Here is a 19,634-nt window from a genome sequence, read left to right on the forward strand (position 1 = left end):
AACATAGATGTAATGAGATACAAAATGCTCTATTTCCTGAAACATACAATTTTGTAACATATATAAAAAAAGTTCCCCGTAGTATGGCCGGCAACCTCCACACAGAGATTTGACGCAAACCAGCATAGCTGGATCAAATCCATGCCTTCATAACCGACCACATGATGATAGCCTAGCCCATGCAGTGGTACAATAATTTAACCTTTGTTTTTTTACTTTTTTTTAATTTAGTTTTTTTTTATTTTATTTTAAACCTAAACTTATTTACTATTTATAAAACATAAAAGAAAATGCATGATGCCACTTTTCAAAATATAATACTTAAACAAAAAATAAAATCCTACCAAATCTGATAGGATTTTCTTGTGATGGCAGAGACTGTATGTGAGAGCATGGAACGACAACTCTGCGTGGAAATTGTATGGCCCAGTGCCCCGGGGTATATCATGGTACATGTATAAGTATGTGTACTCAGGATACTTTAAAGTAGTACCTGAGCAGACAACCACAAATGGAGAATAATTATATGGTCAGTGCAAGAGAGATTTAAGGGCACTAATCCTGCTGGTCAAGTAGATTTAAAAGCTGTCAAGTCCTGAACCTTATTGCTGTTAATTTAATACAAGAAAAGTGAATAAAAAAAAATACCTGAGTGATCGAATTGAAGTATGATTAAATATAGGTATATAAATGTCACATGCTAAAAAATGACAAAACTCAAGTGTTTTTTGCTCATTTGGGAAAAACACCGGAACCAGCCCAATTGGGAAAAATTAGCGCAAAAAAACTGGAATTGTGAAAATTCACATTGTGAAGTCTTCAGATGGGAAAATGTTGGTATTTGATTTGTTCCTAACAAATACTTTAAAATTGATAACAAAGTGTTATCAAGTTGTAATTGTTATATTTTCTTAAGTTCAACCCATATAGCTGCATAGGGACATTAACTAAATGTTGCATTTTTTTTTGTTAACCTTCATTTGGAATTAATTTTGACATCAATTGGGATTTTTTTTTCCCCCCATTGGGAAAGTGTCCTTTTGCAGTACTTTATAAAGAAGCAACAAAATTGCTTAACTATATGATGCTAGTGATTCTGATGCTCTTGACAACCCACACAATGTGCGATGTTTTAATCAAACATAATGTCACACACCACACATAGTGTTTACTCACTGCATCGGAATGTTCCCTGTGGGGGCTACTACGTCATATGTTGGTTCATACACGTACCTTAATGGAAAGACACTGTGCGTGTTACGTCGAAACAATGTCTGTCCTTGCATGCCAAACTTGGATGCATCTCCAAAGCTTGCTCTGCATCTGTTAGCATTCTGTGAGGAAAACTGTCGACACTTCCCTCTAGACTGTGTACGAGTCTTTGCGCAATTTGAAGGTAACTTCAGCCATTGACCATTGATCAAAGAAATACATGAGAGATGCCTTTGTGAAAACACAATTGTAGAGTCAAAGTATTTGCCACAGAGCTTGATTGTAGATGAGTCGAGATTTGTAATGAGATGTAAGCTTGCAGTTATCTTGGTTACTTTTCCAACCTTTAACATTTTGGTTGTTCAGATTCCTTTTCTGAAAAAAAGTAAGCACATAATATTATATTTAAAACTTGATAAACTATGTTGATGCAGAATTATATGAATTGGTCATTAGTTACTTACAGGGTGATATTGAAAGGGGCTCATATAAAGTCTTGTATAGTGAGGCAGCCAAGCATCTGCCTTGGATCTTAGATGTTCAGGGGTCGTATTCCAGTACTATCTTAAAGGGATCTTTTCACGCTTTGGTAAATTGACAAAATTGAAAAAAGTTGTTTCAGATTCGCAAATTTTCGTTTTAGTTGTGATATTTGTGAGGAAACAGTAATACTGAACATTTACCATGGTCTAATATAGCCATTATATGCATCTTTTGACGATTTTAAAACCTAAAAATTATAAAGCGTTGCAACGCGAAACGATTGAATAATTTGGAGAGTTCTGTTTTTGTCGTTAAATTTTGTGAAACTACGAAGATTGCTTATATAAGGTATAAAAAACTCCAAGTATATGTACTCGGCGGAAAAGCTCAGTAGGCTAAAGCGTTTTTACTTCAGGACTCTGGCAGGACTCCAGGGGTCACTGGTTCGAAACCTGGTCCGGGCAATGTTCTTTTCCTTTTTTTAATTTTATTCTTGATTTTTTACTGGAGCTTTTATGATCCAATGTTTACATTTATCGATATAAAGCATTTAATGAATAAGTTAAAAAATGCCAAAATCTGTGAAAAGGCTCCTTTAAGTTAAATTTTATTCTTATCCTTAAATAGGGAAATTTTCTTAAGTGCTTCATTTCATATTGCAATAGATTGGCATCAAGATATACATTTAAATAACATCATTATGCCAATGTTATTTTAGCAATACCAACAAAAACATGTTTTTCCTAATTTAGTAAGAAATACAAAACATTGCAATTTTGAACTTAAGTGAAATTATTTAACAAAATGACTTAAGATGTTTCTGGAATACCACCCCTGAATATAATCTGTAGTCAGGATAGGGATTTTTGTAGCTGGTTTGCACTTGGAAAATTATAAAATAAAAAACTCAACTATCAAATAAAATGCAAACCAAGTATATTTTCTAATAAAATTTATAGATAAACATTTCTTAACAATATTTTTTTTTTGGAGAATACTGTTGGTCCTATATTCCTTTATTTGAAACAAAGACCCATCAATATGCAAATAATATGCTCTCTCCAAAGGGATTTAAATCAAACCATGTTGTTCGCTCATCAGTTTTAGTGGTCAATACCTGCATTGTTTTTTCTTTAAAAAATATTTGTATCAGTTATTTTGTGAAAATTTCAAACAAGTTTCAACTGCATTGTTTTTAGAGCAATGAAACTCAGCATTAATTACCGGTTAAGGTCTTAATTTTTCATTTAACATGTTATGAGATGGGGACACATTATTGCGATAATCTTATCTACCCATGTCCAGACAAGTGGACTCAGTGGCTTAAACCCTTTCCCGCTTAGTAGCAAAGTGAAAATGGCTATGTGCAAATAGCATAAAACAAGAACAGTCTCGAGTTATATTAAGTCCCCACACTGATCCGACATTTTTCTAACCGTTCAAACGCGTGGGAGCACTTAACTGAAAAATTACTTATTTGTTTTAAAATTCATGATACCTATAGAAAACTCTTACAAATGAGCGGGCTCTCCACTTTATCCCATAAAAAATGGTGAAATATTTAAAAAGAGATTCTTAAAAATGTTAACTGGGTCGGCTTTATTCTCCCAACATAGATCCAAAAAAGTCACGTGGTATAGGTACCGTGGGTGAGAAGACTGTGAGAATTGCATGAACAGGTATAAAATAGTGGGTATTAATAGCTTAAGAAATTATTGGCAATATGTCTGTTTAATTTATATTATCAATATTGTTTAATTAAGCATTGAATATTAATCAAAATTGGGGGTAAAGCTCAATCGACCAGTATTGACCAGTAATGACCACTTCGGGAGTATTGACCCGGACAATTTTAACTGGTAAAAACCACCAGGTAAAACCGGACGCGGTCCATTGGTGCCAACCCTAACATAAATCAAAAGTCCGACAAGCTGAAGGTATCTCTGTTTTTTATAAAACCTCTTAAAAAGATAAAATATCAATCATAAAAGTAAATGATTTTGGTATAATATGGTAAAAAATCGATGGACAATTGTTAAAGTTTGATTAAGATGTGTATATAAAGGTGTATGGCTGCACAATTTGTTCAATCATAAGTGGTAAGACTTTTTTTTCAATGTTGAATGAAATGTAATTTGTTGCGGAACTAGCAATTTTTTGGAACTGACGACCTGACTGTACACATGATAAATATTAGCGTAACACCGTTTACAAGTAGTGCGGGTGCTTGAGACATGCGATTTAAAAATTAAATCTGTACACACATTTTCGATTTCAGAAATAAGCATCTGGCTTATTTCGCATTTTTCGACACATGTTCTTCTTACAAATCGTACAATCTCCCTTTAAGCACTCAAAATTGAATACCGGAATAAAACCCCTTCGGAAGAAACACCCTTCCCTAAAAACGGCATAGCGGAAGAAACCCCATTTCATATTTTGCATACACACGATTTCATTATAGATGGGGGTTTGTTCCGCTATGAAAGGGGGTTTATTCCGCAAATGCAATACATGTACTAACGAGGGTGTTTCTTCCGCGTATGCAAAATATTAAAGGGGGTTTCTTCCGCTATACTGCTTTTAGGGAATGATGTTTCTTCCGGAGGGGGTTTCTTCTGTACACCGTCTTAAATATAATACGTAATGTGGTGGTAAATGGTTAAATCTATAGACTTTGGGCAATGTCACAATGTTTATATAAGACTTGATAAAAATGATAATCAATAATTAATGTTTTCCTTGCTTTCATTTCAAATGTGCAAAGTCATAAAATAATGTTCAATGGATGCTTCCCATCTAAGTTATTGATAGATCTTTGTTTGGAAACTTTTTAACTATTGAAACTTTACAGGGAAAATTACTTAGTGATTTCTAACCTCTATTTGATCAATCTACCCACTCTGGATCAGCAGACGATTTATTTCACTGGTTTGATCCCCAGTGTGGGAGCATTCTTAAGAAATCTCCAAGAGACACCCAAGTACTGGTTCTAGGCCCAGGAAACGAACTCAAGAGCATTTCACATACATGTACGTAGTTAGTACTTTAAATTTAATCGAACTAAAAAAGGGTTAAAACTAACAACTGAAACCCTTATTAATACATTTTATTTTGAATCAAGCAAATGTGGAAATTCATTAAAAATAATGAGTAAAATTTAAAAATTCTACTTTAAAGTAATCATGATAATTTAGATCATTTTCAGAATACACATGTATTTAATGATGATAATGATACAATTATATATTCCCTAAATGATAAAAATAAAACATGTAATGTTAATTTATGAAAAAAAAAAACGTTTTAATTTTATCAATATCATGGTAATTACAACTAGATACAGACAATTAGATCAGAAACGTGCATTAATTATATTAACCCATTCATGCCTAGCGTCCTGAAAAAAAAGGACATTGCAAACAGCGTAGACCCAGATGAGACGCCGCATAATGCGGCGTCTCATCTGGGTCTGCGCTGTTTGCTTAAAGAAATTTCTGTAAGAAATATTCTAAATATAGAAATAAATATACCAGACACCCCTACTTTTGGAAATACATTGATCCAATTTAGAAGGATGGGTGAGTCCACTGGGCATAAATGGGTTAATGAACAACCCAGACATTTGTAGTGATTTATGGTCACTATTTCATTTGATTAACGTTCTATACATGACCTGTCATAAAAGGTATTTTTTAGCCAGTACTACAATCGGCAATGATAGTCTGTATTGCATACATATTCCAACGTCTATTATCGATTCGCTTCCTCAAACTGAACAAATATTTAATGTTTACATCGCGAAACGTAATGCATCCAGTTTCACTTTCGGTTTGGTTGGTTTTGTAAACACCGTAATTTCATCTTAAAAATTGGATGATAGGGTGATTAAATAATAATGGAAAAGTAAATCACTTGGATAATAGGTCAAAATGCAACACAAATGAACGTTAATAGTGCTCTAAATATCAAAGTTTCGGTAAAAAGTTTGGCGCTAGTTCAACGCGCATGTATACAGCCTCATAACAATAGACTGACAACCTTTTGGGTAGTAAAGTAGTAATACAAGGCAATATGGCGACCGTTAGCCACGAGGCCTATCAATCGTGATACATCGGCTATCTCGGATTCCTCCGTAAGATAGGCCTCGTGGCTAACGGTCGCCATATTGCCTTGTATTACTACTTTACTACCCAAAAGGTTGTCAGTCTATTGTTATGAGGCTATATACATGCGCGTTGAACTAGCGCCAAACTTTTTACCGAAACTTTGATATTAAGAGCACTATTAACGTTCATTTGTGTTGCAATTTGACCTATTATCCAAGTGATTTACTTTTCCATTATTATTTAATCACCCTATCAACCAATTTTTAAGATGAAATTACGGTGTTTACAAAACCAACCAAACCGAAAGTGAAACTGGATGCATTTCGTTTCGCGATGTAAACATTAAATATTTGTTCAGTTTGAGGAAGCGAATCGATAATAGACGTTGGAATATGTATGCAATACAGACTATCATTGCCGATTGTAGTACTGGCTAAAAAATACCTTTTATGACAGGTCATGTATAGAACGTTAATCAAATAGTGACCATAAATCACTACAAATGTCTGGGTTGTTCATTAACCCATTTATGCCCAGTGGACTCTCCCATCCTTCTAAATTGGATCAATTTGTTTCCAAAAGTAGGGGTGTCTGGTATATTTATTTCTATATTTAGAATATTTCTTACAGAAATTTCTTTAAGCAAACAGCGCAGACCCAGATGAGACGCCGCATTATGCGGCGTCTCATCTAGGTCTACGCTGTTTGCAATGTCCTTTTTTTCAGGACGCTAGGCATGAATGGGTTAATATTTCACGTTTCCTATCTAATTGCCTGTATCTAGTTGTAATTACCATGATATTGATAAAATTAAAACGATTTTTTCATAAATTAACATTACATGTTTTATTTTTATCATTTAGGGAATATATAATTGTATCATTATCATCATTAAATATTCTGAAAATGATCTAAATTATCATGATAACTTTAAAGTAGAATTTTTAAATTTTACTCATTATTTTTAATGAATTTGCACATTTGCTTGATTCAAAATAAAATGTAATAATAAGGGTTTCAGTTGTTAGTTTTAACCCATTTTTAGTTCGATTAAATTTAAAGTACTAACTACGTACATGTATGTGAAATGCTCTTGAGTTCGTTTCCTGGGCCTAGAACCAGTACTTGGGTGTCTCTTGGAGATTTCTTAAGAATGCTCCCACACTGGGGATCAAACCAGTGACCTCCAGATCATTAGGTGGACACCACATCCATTACACATCAGCGACCTTTAATTAGTAAATTACTTTAGTATTGCAGCATTATACAATGTAATGTTGCTACATATTTTTGGAAAATGATTAATGTGCAGTACTAAATAAATCTAAATGCATACAATTTTAATTGTGTATATTGTGTGATTATTAGTTACAAATTCCCTTTTTACAGGTATACTGGATTATGAAAGACTGATAAACATAAAATTGACAACTCATCTCCCCAACGATACTTTGTGTGGCTCATTCTCAGAACAAACCCATAGTCAGTGAGAAAACTACAGTGTAAAAAGACCACTTGATTGTGACAATTATGGCTGACCAAGCAAATGTTATCATTTAAAATAAAGAAAACTTCCAGTTCAATATACATTTTATACCAATTATGACATTGGCCAACACAGAAAACAATTATAAGGTTGATTTTCCCAAAATTGACTGTTACAATTGGATACTGTTTTAAGCTTCACTCTACTTTGTCTGAAAATAAAAGTCCTAAATGATGTAATAGAAACATACATATTTAATTTTTAGTTTTACAAGGATATATATATACATACATATATATTATAATATCTTTTTATCAATGGTCAATCAATTTAAGTTTAACTAATATATACATACACATTTTATACATGTGTATGCTTTGATTTTTTTCTATTGAAGCCAAATTAATATCCCATTAGATAGATAGATAATATCACAGCAGTATTCCTATTTTGTCTGCAAGTACTGCAGAAATCATGGATTATTATTTTACTGAGTCAGTCTTAATCTTTATATTATAACTGTTAAAACAGATTAAGATGTGCATTATACAACTGAGGATGCATCAAGATTAAAAAATGGTACATGTATAAATTAATAAACAATCAATAACAATCAGAAACTGTGCATTTTTTTCAGTATTGTGTGAAAGGATTTGAAGTAATGATGTGTTTTTGAAATATGATTTATGTGAATTTGAATAAATATATAAAACGTAGTGATTTTCTCAGACAAAAACTGTTAATTACATACTAAAGTATTCAGAATGTATTATTGTAATATTCATTCGATTTTTTTAGTACAAAAAGCACTTTTCCCTGGCATTTGTATTTATAGTAATTGCATATTTTATCATTCTGACAGCATTTATAAACTGTGTTCATGCAAGCATGAACACGGTTTCATTTTTTGAGTATTTAAACAAGAGGGCTATGATGGCTGTGTATCACTCCACTGCTGAAAAAAAAGGCTGAAACAAATTTCTCTGCATGTGCAAATACTTAAATATAGGCCCTATTTAAGCACATGTACACTTTTGTGACCTTCTGGGCTGGGTCAAATTTAACCCCAGGGGCATAATTTGAGAAAACTTTGTAGAGGACTACTATATCTCACTACATACAAAATGTGGTAGCCCTAGGTCCTAGAGTTAAGGACAAGAATATTTTTAAAGTTTTCACAAAATAAGCAAGATATAAGCGTATGTAATGTTCAATTTTGTGACATGCGGGTCAGGATCAAATTTGACCCAAAGGGCATAATTTGAACAAACTTGGTAGAGGTCTATAAGATGTTACTGCATACCAAATTTGGTAGCCATAGTCCAAATGGTTTTCGACAAGAAGATTTTTTAAAGATTTCACAAAATAGGCGCTTTAAAAGCGTTTATTCAATTTTGTGACCCCCCGGGGCAGGGTCAAAGTTGACCCCAGAGTCATTATTTGAACAAATTTGGTAGTGGTTTATTAGATGTCACTACATACCAAATTTGGTAGCCCTAGGCCCAATGGTTATGGACAACAAGATTTTTAAAGTTTTCACAAAATAGGCCCCATATAAGCGTATGTTCAGTTTTGTGATCCCGGGCAGGGTAAAATTTGACCCAAGGGGCATAATTTGAACAAACTTGGTAGAGAACTATAACATGTCACTACATACCAAATTTGGTAGCCCTATGCCTTATGGTTAAGGACAATAAGAGTTTTAAAATTTTCACAAAATAGGCACTATACATGTATAAGCATATAATTGATTTTGTGGCCCCCAGGGCAGGGTCAAATTTGACCCCTGGGGCATAATTTGAACAAACTAAGTAGAGGGCTATACAATGTCACTACATACCAAATTGTGTAGCCCTAGGCCTAATGGTTATGGACAAGATTTTTTTTTAAGTTATCACAAAATAGGCATTATATAAGCATATGTTCAATTTTGTGACCCCCGGGGCAGGGTCAAATTTGACCCTAGGGATTAAATTTGAACAAATTTGGTAGAGGACTATTAGATGTCACTATATACCAAATTTGATAGCCCTAGGCCGGATTGTTATTGACAAGAAATTTTTTGAAGTTTTCACAAAATAGGCCTTATATAAGCATATGTTCAATTTTGTGACCCTCAGGGCAGGGCCAAACTTGACCCCAGGGGCATAATTTGAACAAACTTGGTAGAGGACAATAAGATGCCACTACATACCAAATTTGGTAGCCCTAGGCCCAATGGTTATGGACGAGAAGATTTGTAGTTTTCACAAAATATACCCTATATAAGTATATGTTCAATTTTGTGACCCCCGGGGCAGGGTCAAATTTGACCCCAGGGGTATAATTTGAACAAATTTGGTAGAGGACTATTAGATGTCTCTACATACCAAATTTGGTAGCCCTAGGCCCAATGTTTATGGACGAGTAGATTTTTAAAGTTTTCAAAAAATAAGACCTTTATAAGCATATATTCAATTTTGTGACCCCCGGGGCAGGGTCAAATTTGACCCCAGGGGTATAATTTGAACAAATTTGGTAGAGGACTATTAGATGTCTCTACATACCAAATTTGATAGCCCTAGGCCCAATGGTTATGGACGGGAGATTTTGAAAGTTTTCACAAAATAGGCCTTATTTAAGCAAATTTTCAATTTTGTGACCCCCAGGGCAGAGTCAAATTTGACCCCAGGGGCATAATTTGAACAAATTTGAAAGAGGTTCACCCCAGGAACATTCCTAAGAAATTGGACCAGTAGTTTAGGAGAAGATGTTTAAAGGAAAAGTTTATGCATGGATGCACGATGGACACATGACCTTTGGCCAGTGGAGCTAAAAATCAAATTAAACATTTAGTTTTGATGTAAAATCAGTTTTTATATGCAAGTGTCTATTTCACTTATAAATTAAAACAGCATATTATTCATTATTGAAAAGAATATTCCAAGCTTGATGTCATATTTCAACTTTGCATAGTGTAGTTAATTGAACATTGTATTGAACTGTATGGGCAGCTATATTTTTTAATTTATGTATGTTGTATTATACAAAATGCATTATTTCTACCACAAGTAGACCATATAAGGCCTACTGCTACTAAATAGGCACTGGTATGAATTTGACACTGTTTTTGATGCTCATACAAAACTTTAATTATTACAACACTTTAGTATATTAAATATTTTCAAGTTTTTGTTCAACATTTTTTGCAAAAGAAAAGAGTGTCTTAATGCATTTGAAAATATACTTAAAACCAACTAAAAATGCATTTTAACATACCTCTTTCCTGGTAAAGTGTATTTGGGATGATAAAAAATACACTTGAAGAGTATTAATGCTGGAAAAATGCAGAAAAAAATACATTTGTTTCTGTTAGAAGTGTGTCTTGTCTGCATTTTTAAGTGTAATAAATACATCAAATGCAGATAAATACAATGCCAATACTGTTACATGTATTGTAATGGACATAAAATGCACTTGTTCTTGTAATTAAATGCTTTAGTGAATTGAAATAACCTTTTATAACGTTTTAACAATTAATAATACCTTTTTATATAAATTTTCTTTTGAAATGTGACACTTAATAGATTTTTGCACCACTAGTAAGAGATATAATTTGTGCTCATAATGCTTTATCATTACACTATATAATATCATTTGTTGTATGAAAATTGCCCGTAAAATTCATGTGAAAGCTCAAGAGATCAATAGCAGCGTGCTATACCCTGCTCCTTTTTACATGACTTGATGGTATTTAGTCCCCAATTCTACATGGCTAAGGGAAAATTAATGTGCAGATTTGACAAATAAGTCTTAACTGGGATCCAATAGGCAGACTTTCATATTACTTGTATTTAATTTAAATCATGATCTGAATTGCTCTTTGGCAAATCTTTGTTGGTCACAGTAGTCAACTGAATTTTGTTCACTTTGTAGTGATTATATTTTCTATATTTATCAGACAACATCTTTCTTCAAAAGTTTAACATGATTGCTTGGTTAATTTAGAAACAAGATCAATGCATCATAACATAAAATGAAAATTTGTGTAATAGTAAAAATGGCATCAAAAAAGCACTAGATTATCTGCCTTAAATCTGAGACGATGTGTTGATGTATTGGAATTTCTCATAAATAATGTGTTCCATAGTTGTATAATTGTATAGTCGCATGCATGAGTGGTGTCAATGTCACAATACCAAGTAAAGCCTATAATTTACTAAAACAATTTGAAGTTGATGTGTGTTTTTTTCAAGATCTGTTATATATAATTATATATACATGTACATGTATATATATATTGTTGAAAAGTTAACATGCAATAAGTTTACTGTAATTAAGTGACAAATAGTTTTACTGATTTGGTTGGATGCATATATGCAGTTATATCATGGTTTGTGCAGAGGACAGTAGCAAAAACAAGTGCTGTCTCCGTATGATGACATACGCCCCCGATAAACGCTTTAATAGAAGTTATGAGCATTTTTCAAAACCTAAACGCCGACCCTAAGTTCAAGGTCAAAGGGGTCAAAATTTGTGTGTGTATGGGAAGGCCTTGTCCATATACACATGCATACCAAATATGAATGTTACATCTGAAGCGACATAGAAGTTATGAGCATTTTTTCGAAACCTAAATGCAAAGTGTGACGGATAGACAGACGGACAGTGCGATCACTATATGCCCTTCTTTGGGGGCATAAAAATGTGTTTCACATTGTTTTGGTAAATTAGTAATGTAGTTAAATGAGCAGAATCATCAATTATAAAGTTATTGATTATAAAGTGTTGCTGGCATATTTGATGCATTCATCTAGCTATAAGAAGGTCCCTGTTTTATCCCCACTGGCACCGAGTGAGGGTTCTCAAAATCTTTAAACAATATGAATAACTACATATAGGGTCAAGAGCCTTGTTGATATGGGGGCTAAACACCTGAAATCAAAGCGACCCAGGTTAAAGGCCGAGGCAAAATAAATAAACCAGAGGCCGCATGAGCCTGCTATACTCTGAACAAGTATTGTTTCTTCTCAGAAAACTGGCTTAAGTGTCTTACTAAGCTTTAGACTCTGAGTTTCAGTGCACTCAATCTTAAATAAATTGGTCAAATTAAATAATAATTTGTAAAAAATAAACATTCTGCACAAATTCAATTATTTACTTTACCTGTGTGCATGAATCATTTCAGTCTTGATGGTTAGTGAACTATGTCAAAAGCACCATATCTATGAAACACTTGTATTTTGAATAGTGCAATGTTCCACAGAAATGATGCTGATGATAATTCTACACGATGATGAATAATTAGATATATTTCTAAATTCCATTTCCACCAACAATTCGGTTATTCCTCTACCAGTTCACATGCTTCATACACAGTTGAAAATAACACTATTTCACTCAACAACCGTGACACATGTACTCAATTTTTCAACTTTTCGCAATTAAACTTGTCTTCTACTGTTATTGTTGTTGTTGTACTTTTTAAAGTAGTTCGAAAGATGGCGACCATTAACCCAGAGATTGATTTATGAAATAAATCGTCTGCTGATCCAGAGTGGAGGCCTATCTTACGGAGGAATCCGAGATAGCCGATGTATCACGATTGCAATCTCCCCAGCCAGTTTTTTTACATGATTTCACATGTATACACAATAACATTGGACTGATAGTACAAAATATATCTGCGTATTAAATGAAACATTATGAGATCTTACATGAACTTAATTATATATACATATTTACTTGAAAAAAAAAGTATATTATAAATAAAACGTTTATAAATACCGTAATTATCGCGTGTTTACTTGAGCAGTGGCTACAAACAAAACACTTTGTTCGGAATACTTCTATTGTTATCGAAAGGTGTGTGTATTATGGAATATTCTGATTGGATCATTTTGGCACACCTCCGTAATACACATTAAAGGCAGTTCGCCCGCTTTACCTAAGTCTAAACGTCTTATTAAATGGATTAAAGAAGTATTTCGAATTGGAAAGAATCTTACTGCAAAGAACTTTCGTAAATCATTCGTTTAGAAAGAAGAGTTCTCTGGATATTTTGCAAAATAATGTATAACTGTACAGTTAACAATCAACAACATTTATATGTTAAGAAATATAACGATACTCAGTACGCATTAATTATCGTAAATTCGCGACCTTAGCATTTAATGCCAGAGTTGAAGCAAGTCACTGACCGCATTCATTATCACTTACATTCTAGAATAAATATATCACTCGATGTATTCTTCCAATATTTTTTCAAAACAATGTGTGTTACTGTCTAAAAGGTCAATATTGCTTAGATCTATATACGTGTAAAGAATCCGGGTCGCTATTATTGATTCGCGGGTATGACGTCAAGCCGGATCTGGTAATGAAGATTCACAAGATAACTCAGTAACATGTGAACAGTTCAGATTGGTATCTGATGCACATGCGAAGTATATACTGTTTAACACAAAATAAAATAGTTTAATACCGGCACATAACAATTCATGATGTGGGTTGGGGAGCGCTCAAACCTGAGTCTTATTAAAAGCTAAAATGAGTTTTCAATAAAATTTTGATCTGCTTGATTATAAAGAGTTTTTTTTAATATCAATGTCACACCAACATATACTAGTGTGTATAACATTTCTATAATGATCTAGCTGTTAAATAATCAATCTCATAAATTGAATTTGTCAAACGCTACTCCTATAAATATGAGGTCGATATACATCGACGTAGATTACGTCTAATAATTTGGAGTAGTCAAACACATAACTTAAAGCAAGTGCTCTTTATTTAATAGAGCACTGGAATAATTAACTTGATTACACAGATCTATCAATAAACAGGAACATTTATTGATAAATAATACTATACTGTTGTGGAAAGGCTAATATTTAAAACATATATTGTACTGCTTAATAATGGGCCTTTAACATTGGCTCATCATGAACACATGTTTTGCATGGGTAGGATATCTTGCCCTTGAAACTCCTATAACAAAAACAAAGTTATACTTAATCTGGAACAGGTGTAAAATAGATTTAATCTGGACCAGGTGGTAAACACTGAGAATATTTATTTCTTTTGAACTTTAAGTGAACTGTTTAAAGAAATTGTTTAAGGGGATGCAATGAGCAGTGAAATATATCATTATACAATTGAAAGACACTTCTGTTGCATGTGTGTGTAAGAGATTACACGGTAGATAAATTATTATAATGGATTATAATGGATATTTGTTGTGTTTTTCATTTATTTACATATATTGCCATATTGTCCTTAGCCTTGCAGTAAAAGCCGTTTCAATTAAAGGGGCTATTTCAAATCCGTTTAGACATAAATCTAAACAAGAAAACCTCATACATTTCGCATGTTTTGAAACATTATAGTAAAATGATCTCTACAGTAAAGTGAAAAAAGAATTTGGAGATATACAGAATTCCAATAGGCTTTTCATCAATTACGGGTATCATATGATTCATGATAAACTATTTATTAAATAAACACACATTTATTGCAATTTAATGGAGCTAAACCCATAGTTTGTTTCTATGATTCAAATTCAGTATGAACTGGATAGTGCTGATAAAAGGGCTATAGGCCCCTTCAAAGCTTTATATAATAAAGTAATTTAAACTGATTTGCGTCACAACTTTCATTTATTCGGTCCCTAACTTTTTAAAAATGTATACTCCAATGTTTTGAAAATCTTCAAGTCTTTGTCTTCATTTTTTATAATATTTTTAATGTTCCTGATTCACGTGTAACAAGTTTGTTTTAGTATATACTCATTTTGCATGTAGGTTCGTTGTACTGTGTGGACCTTTGTATAAAATAAAAATACAATAGTGTAACGTAAAAACACCAACTTTTACTAATTAAACTTCTGTGTCACAGATTTTAGCTCTGGTATGGTTCTAGCATGTTCTTTGAAATTTAAGCTGAAAACTATGGTATCTGGTTCATAGATGTACATCAGATACTATAGTTTGACCTTCCTTTAACTCTTAAAGCCAGTGGAACACTAAGAGACAAATTACACACACACCATATATTACATTGTTGACACTGACTTCTGACATGATATATCTGCTAGGTTTTTGGCTAGAGCATCTTAAACCTAGAAGAGTAAACAATAGAAGATTTATTCCATAGCTATTAGCTGTACATTACATCAGATGACAGATGCTTTCAAAGGTACACATATACTTAATGAGCAATTAAATAATTGTTTTTCTCAACTTTGCAAATTATTATACACACACCAATTTTTATTCCGAAAAAAAGCAAAATGATCATAGTTCAGGGTTTTTCTCTTCTCATCGGAAAGAAGCCCTATCCAATAGATTTTTGTTAGAAATTATTATTACTTAAATAGCTAATTTGGGAAATGTTAAAAGCTGATATAAGTTTTCATTTTGGGGAAAACTGCATGATTTAAAGGAAATGTTTAATTGGGTAAAGGTCTTGAATCCGCCTCTGTCATAAAAGGTGAAATATATACATATAACCTTTGTTGTTATTCTTTGCAAAAAACAATGTCCACAGGGTTTACTTCCTATGCATGCAGACTCAGATGTGTTGCTTTCTATTTTTCCATAAAACTATGGTTATTAAAAAAAATACTTAACACTTACCATCCTAGGGAAAAGTGTAAAATGTATGTTTGAACATTTCGAGAATATTCAAGCATATTTTGTATTACAACATCTACTCAACAAATTGCCACTTTAAGGTTGTTTATCATCAAAATTAAAATGTAACTTTGTAAGCTATCTTACTTACTCCATTTTTTTCTTAACTACCAGAAACCCTTATCACTGTGAATCAGAGAAAATACACATGGAGTCGTATTGTATCTAATACACATTTTATTTATCATCATATTTAACAAAAATATCAAGGAAACATTTTTCAACATTCATAAATCATAATTCATAAATCACATAAAGGTACAAAAGAAAGTTATTTCACATGTAAAATGTAACATTAAAATAACAAAATGTTGATTTGTATTTGAAACATGTTTTGATATTGTTTAATATTTGCCAACATTTTTTTGTTGGTTTTTAGATAAATTTGTTGTTCTGTTCTAATTTATTCCTACAGAAATACACATGTAATTGTCTTAAATTAAATAATTATGATGGTATTTAATTTTCATTGAAATGTATTCAAAACAGGAAACTCTGAGGTTCCTTTTGTGAGATTCAAAATTGAAACTGAATGTTCTCAAATCATCGAAACAAAAACAATGGATTCAGTAAAAAAAATTGCCTGAAAATGCAATTGATTGACAGCACGTAATCATTCTTTGCTGGCATTGACAAAGGGTCTGTTCTGTCGACCATATTAACTTAAGTTTAGAAAAGCAACGCCTGATAGCATTTGAAACTGATGCGCTTATTACAAACATTTTAACTTTAACAAATCTAAAATGGCTGAATATAAAATCCCAATCTCTAGTGAAAATATTCTCAAGAATACTGATATAAAGTTATACAAGTGACAACTGAAAACATTGTTAATCATGTAAGTAATTGTACATCAGCATACCATAAACATAAACAGTTCAACAAATATAACACACATTAAACTTTTTTTCATGAATACAATTTCATTCTTTGAATTATTAACTCTTTCAGTGCTGGAACCGAATTTTGAAGGCCTTTGCAAACAGTTTGGATCCAGATGAGATGCCACAGAACGTGGCGTCTCATCAGGATCTTAACTGTTTGCTATTCTTATAGTATTCATTGAAAAAAATCAAAGAAAATGCTAATTTTAGAAATTCAGCAGATGACATTTTAGCAGAGGACAAATTTCCCACGAGCAAAGGGTTAAACAAAAAATGTGAAATTCCCTTTTTGGTCATTAACAGGGACAATTTTACATGCAGTACTACATATGGCTTTAATTTCACAAAAACCAGTCTTAGAGATAGTCAAGAGTATTTCAGGTTTACTTATATGTTAACATAGTAATTGAATCATGGTACCATTGCAAACAAGTATTTAGGACTGTGTCACTTTATACTTAGGGAATTTATATAATCCATAATCTAGTTTAAATCTAAGCGTTACATACATAGGAGTAAAGGGAGTAAGCATTCAATTCTATTGCTATTATGACTTCTTACTCATCTAATTACTGCATTGAACAAAAAAACAACAACTGAATACAATCATAGTTAATATCATGTATTGAATCAATATCATGTACATGTACCATTTTTACATACCTGATACATGTAAAATATGCACTACACAAAGGCAATAATTTTCACGAATGATTTGCTACAAAAAATAACGCATGTATGAAAAACCAAAAACATTGGCGAATAACTAAACAAGGGCTGTTTGTAAAACATGCATGCCCCCCATATGGTCTGTCCGTTGTAGTGGCAGCCATTGTGTGAATACGATTTTTGTCACTGTGACCTTGACCTTTGACCTAGTGACCTGAAAATCAATAGGGGTCATCTGCGAGTCACGATCAATGTACCTATGAAGTGTCATGATCCTAGGCAAAAGCGTTCTTGAGTTATCATCCGAAAATCATTTTACTATTTCGGGTCACCGTGACCTTGACCTGGATATGAATATAATAAATAAATTTTAATTGCATTGTTATGCTCATAAAACAATAATTGTATTTTGATTCGATAATACAGAGGTAACACAGATAACCAATAATATTGCATTTGTATTGCAGTATTTTGAACATGGGATAATTACATGCTTATCACATGCTAACTAGTACAGTACAAAGTTAAACATTAAATGTTTTTGTAAAATGTGAAAACAAGAGGGCAATATTGGTACACCCTTGTTTAATACTTTACCTAGTGACATAGTTTTTGACCTCAATTTAGCCAGAGCTCACACTGACCTTGATATTGTATACGTGTCATAAATGTGGCTTCTATAGTGGCATTATCATTTTTTTTATATTAGACATGTTGACCTAATTTATGTCAAACATGACCAGATTTAAATTTGAATATACAATTCAAGACAAATCAAGATTCTAACCAAGTTTCATCAATGTTGAGTAATAAGTGTTTCCATAACGGTAACAAGCTTTATTAAGATTTGACCTGATTACCTAGTTTGAGAACATGCAAGACCAAGTTTCGAACTCAACCTAGATATTGTCAAGATAAACATCTTGACAAAGTTTTATCAAGACTTAGTCATTGATGCCACCTCTAGAATGGTAACAATGATTTTATAGGAATATACCTAGTGACCTAGTGTTACCAGATTCAAAAATTGACAAGGTGACCTAGTTTTGGGACAAAAGGGACCCAGCGTAAAATTAAACCCAGATATTGTAAAGATAAACCTTCTAACCAAGTCTGGTTAAGATTGAGTCAAACAAGTGGCCTCTAAAATGGTAACAATGAGTTTCTAAGATTTGACCTGGTTACCGGAGTTTTGAACACACATGAACCTGATTGAAATCTGCCTATATATTGCTAAGACAAACATTCCAGGATTCATGAAGATCGAGTCATAAATATGGTCTCTGCAGTGGTTACAAGGTTTTTTCTAAAATTTTACCAGGTGACTAAGTTATTAGATATTCATGACCTAGATTTGGACTCAGCCTAGATATTGTCACTCAAGATACGCGCTCTGATAAACTTTCATTTAGAGTCATAACTGTGGCATCTAGAGTGGTAACAAGGTTTTTCAAAGATGTCATAGTTGATGAAAATTTTAAACGCAAGTGACCAAAATTCGACCTATGCCTTGATATTGACAAGATCAATATTCTGACCAAGTTTCATTAAGTTTGAGTTATAACTGGCTTCTAGAGGGGCAATAAGTTTTTTTTCCTAAGCTTTGACCTAATGACCTAGTTTTTAAACCCATGACCCAGACTTAAAATCTGGCTTAGATTTTGTCAAAATAAACGTTCTGATCAAGTTCCAACAAGATTAAGTTATGAATGTTGCTGAGTGGTAACAATGTTTTTCTAAGACCTGACCTGTTGACCAAGTTTTTGGACACATGTGGCCCAGATTCCAACTCAGTCAAGATATTGTCAAGATAAACAATTTGACAATGTTTCATCAAGATTGGTTAACAAATATGGCTTCTAGACTGGTAACTAAGTAAACAATTGACGACCGATGATACAAGAACACCACCAACAATTGGTGATCACAAAAGCTCACCATGAGCATTTACTGCTCAGGTGGGCTAAAATACATGCATGTTCAATATATTACTGTGTATGTAGCATAATTTACTTTGATTCATTCACAATATATATAATAAGACATTAACACTAAATGATTGGAAAATATTACATCAACATTTTCATCGGAATGAACATTTTGGAACTTGTTATTTATG

At 32.7% G+C, this 19,634-nt stretch overlaps 1 protein-coding gene and 1 long non-coding RNA gene across 2 annotated transcripts in view; one reads left to right on the forward strand and one right to left on the reverse strand.

Annotated features, from left to right (window-relative positions):
* LOC127847701 (glutaminase liver isoform, mitochondrial-like) overlaps nucleotides 1-13,192 on the reverse strand; it is a 65,888-nt gene extending 52,696 nt beyond the window's left edge. Inside the window, exons 1-2 of the mRNA XM_052379779.1 lie at nucleotides 13,057-13,192; nucleotides 1,234-1,587 (exon numbers count right to left, since the gene is read on the reverse strand). Of these exons, the coding sequence (XP_052235739.1) occupies nucleotides 1,234-1,565 (332 nt within the window). The 5' untranslated portion in view covers nucleotides 1,566-1,587; nucleotides 13,057-13,192. The remainder of the gene's footprint in view (nucleotides 1-1,233; nucleotides 1,588-13,056) is intronic.
* Nucleotides 5,803-8,006, forward strand: LOC127847708 (uncharacterized). The gene is made up of 2 exons (XR_008034133.1): nucleotides 5,803-6,260; nucleotides 7,194-8,006. It is a non-coding gene; the product is annotated as an uncharacterized LOC127847708 (long non-coding RNA).
* Nucleotides 13,193-19,634: the final 6,442 nt, after the last annotated feature.

Source organism: Dreissena polymorpha, chromosome 10, assembly GCF_020536995.1.
Source record: "Dreissena polymorpha isolate Duluth1 chromosome 10, UMN_Dpol_1.0, whole genome shotgun sequence".
NCBI lineage: Eukaryota > Metazoa > Mollusca > Bivalvia > Myida > Dreissenidae > Dreissena > Dreissena polymorpha.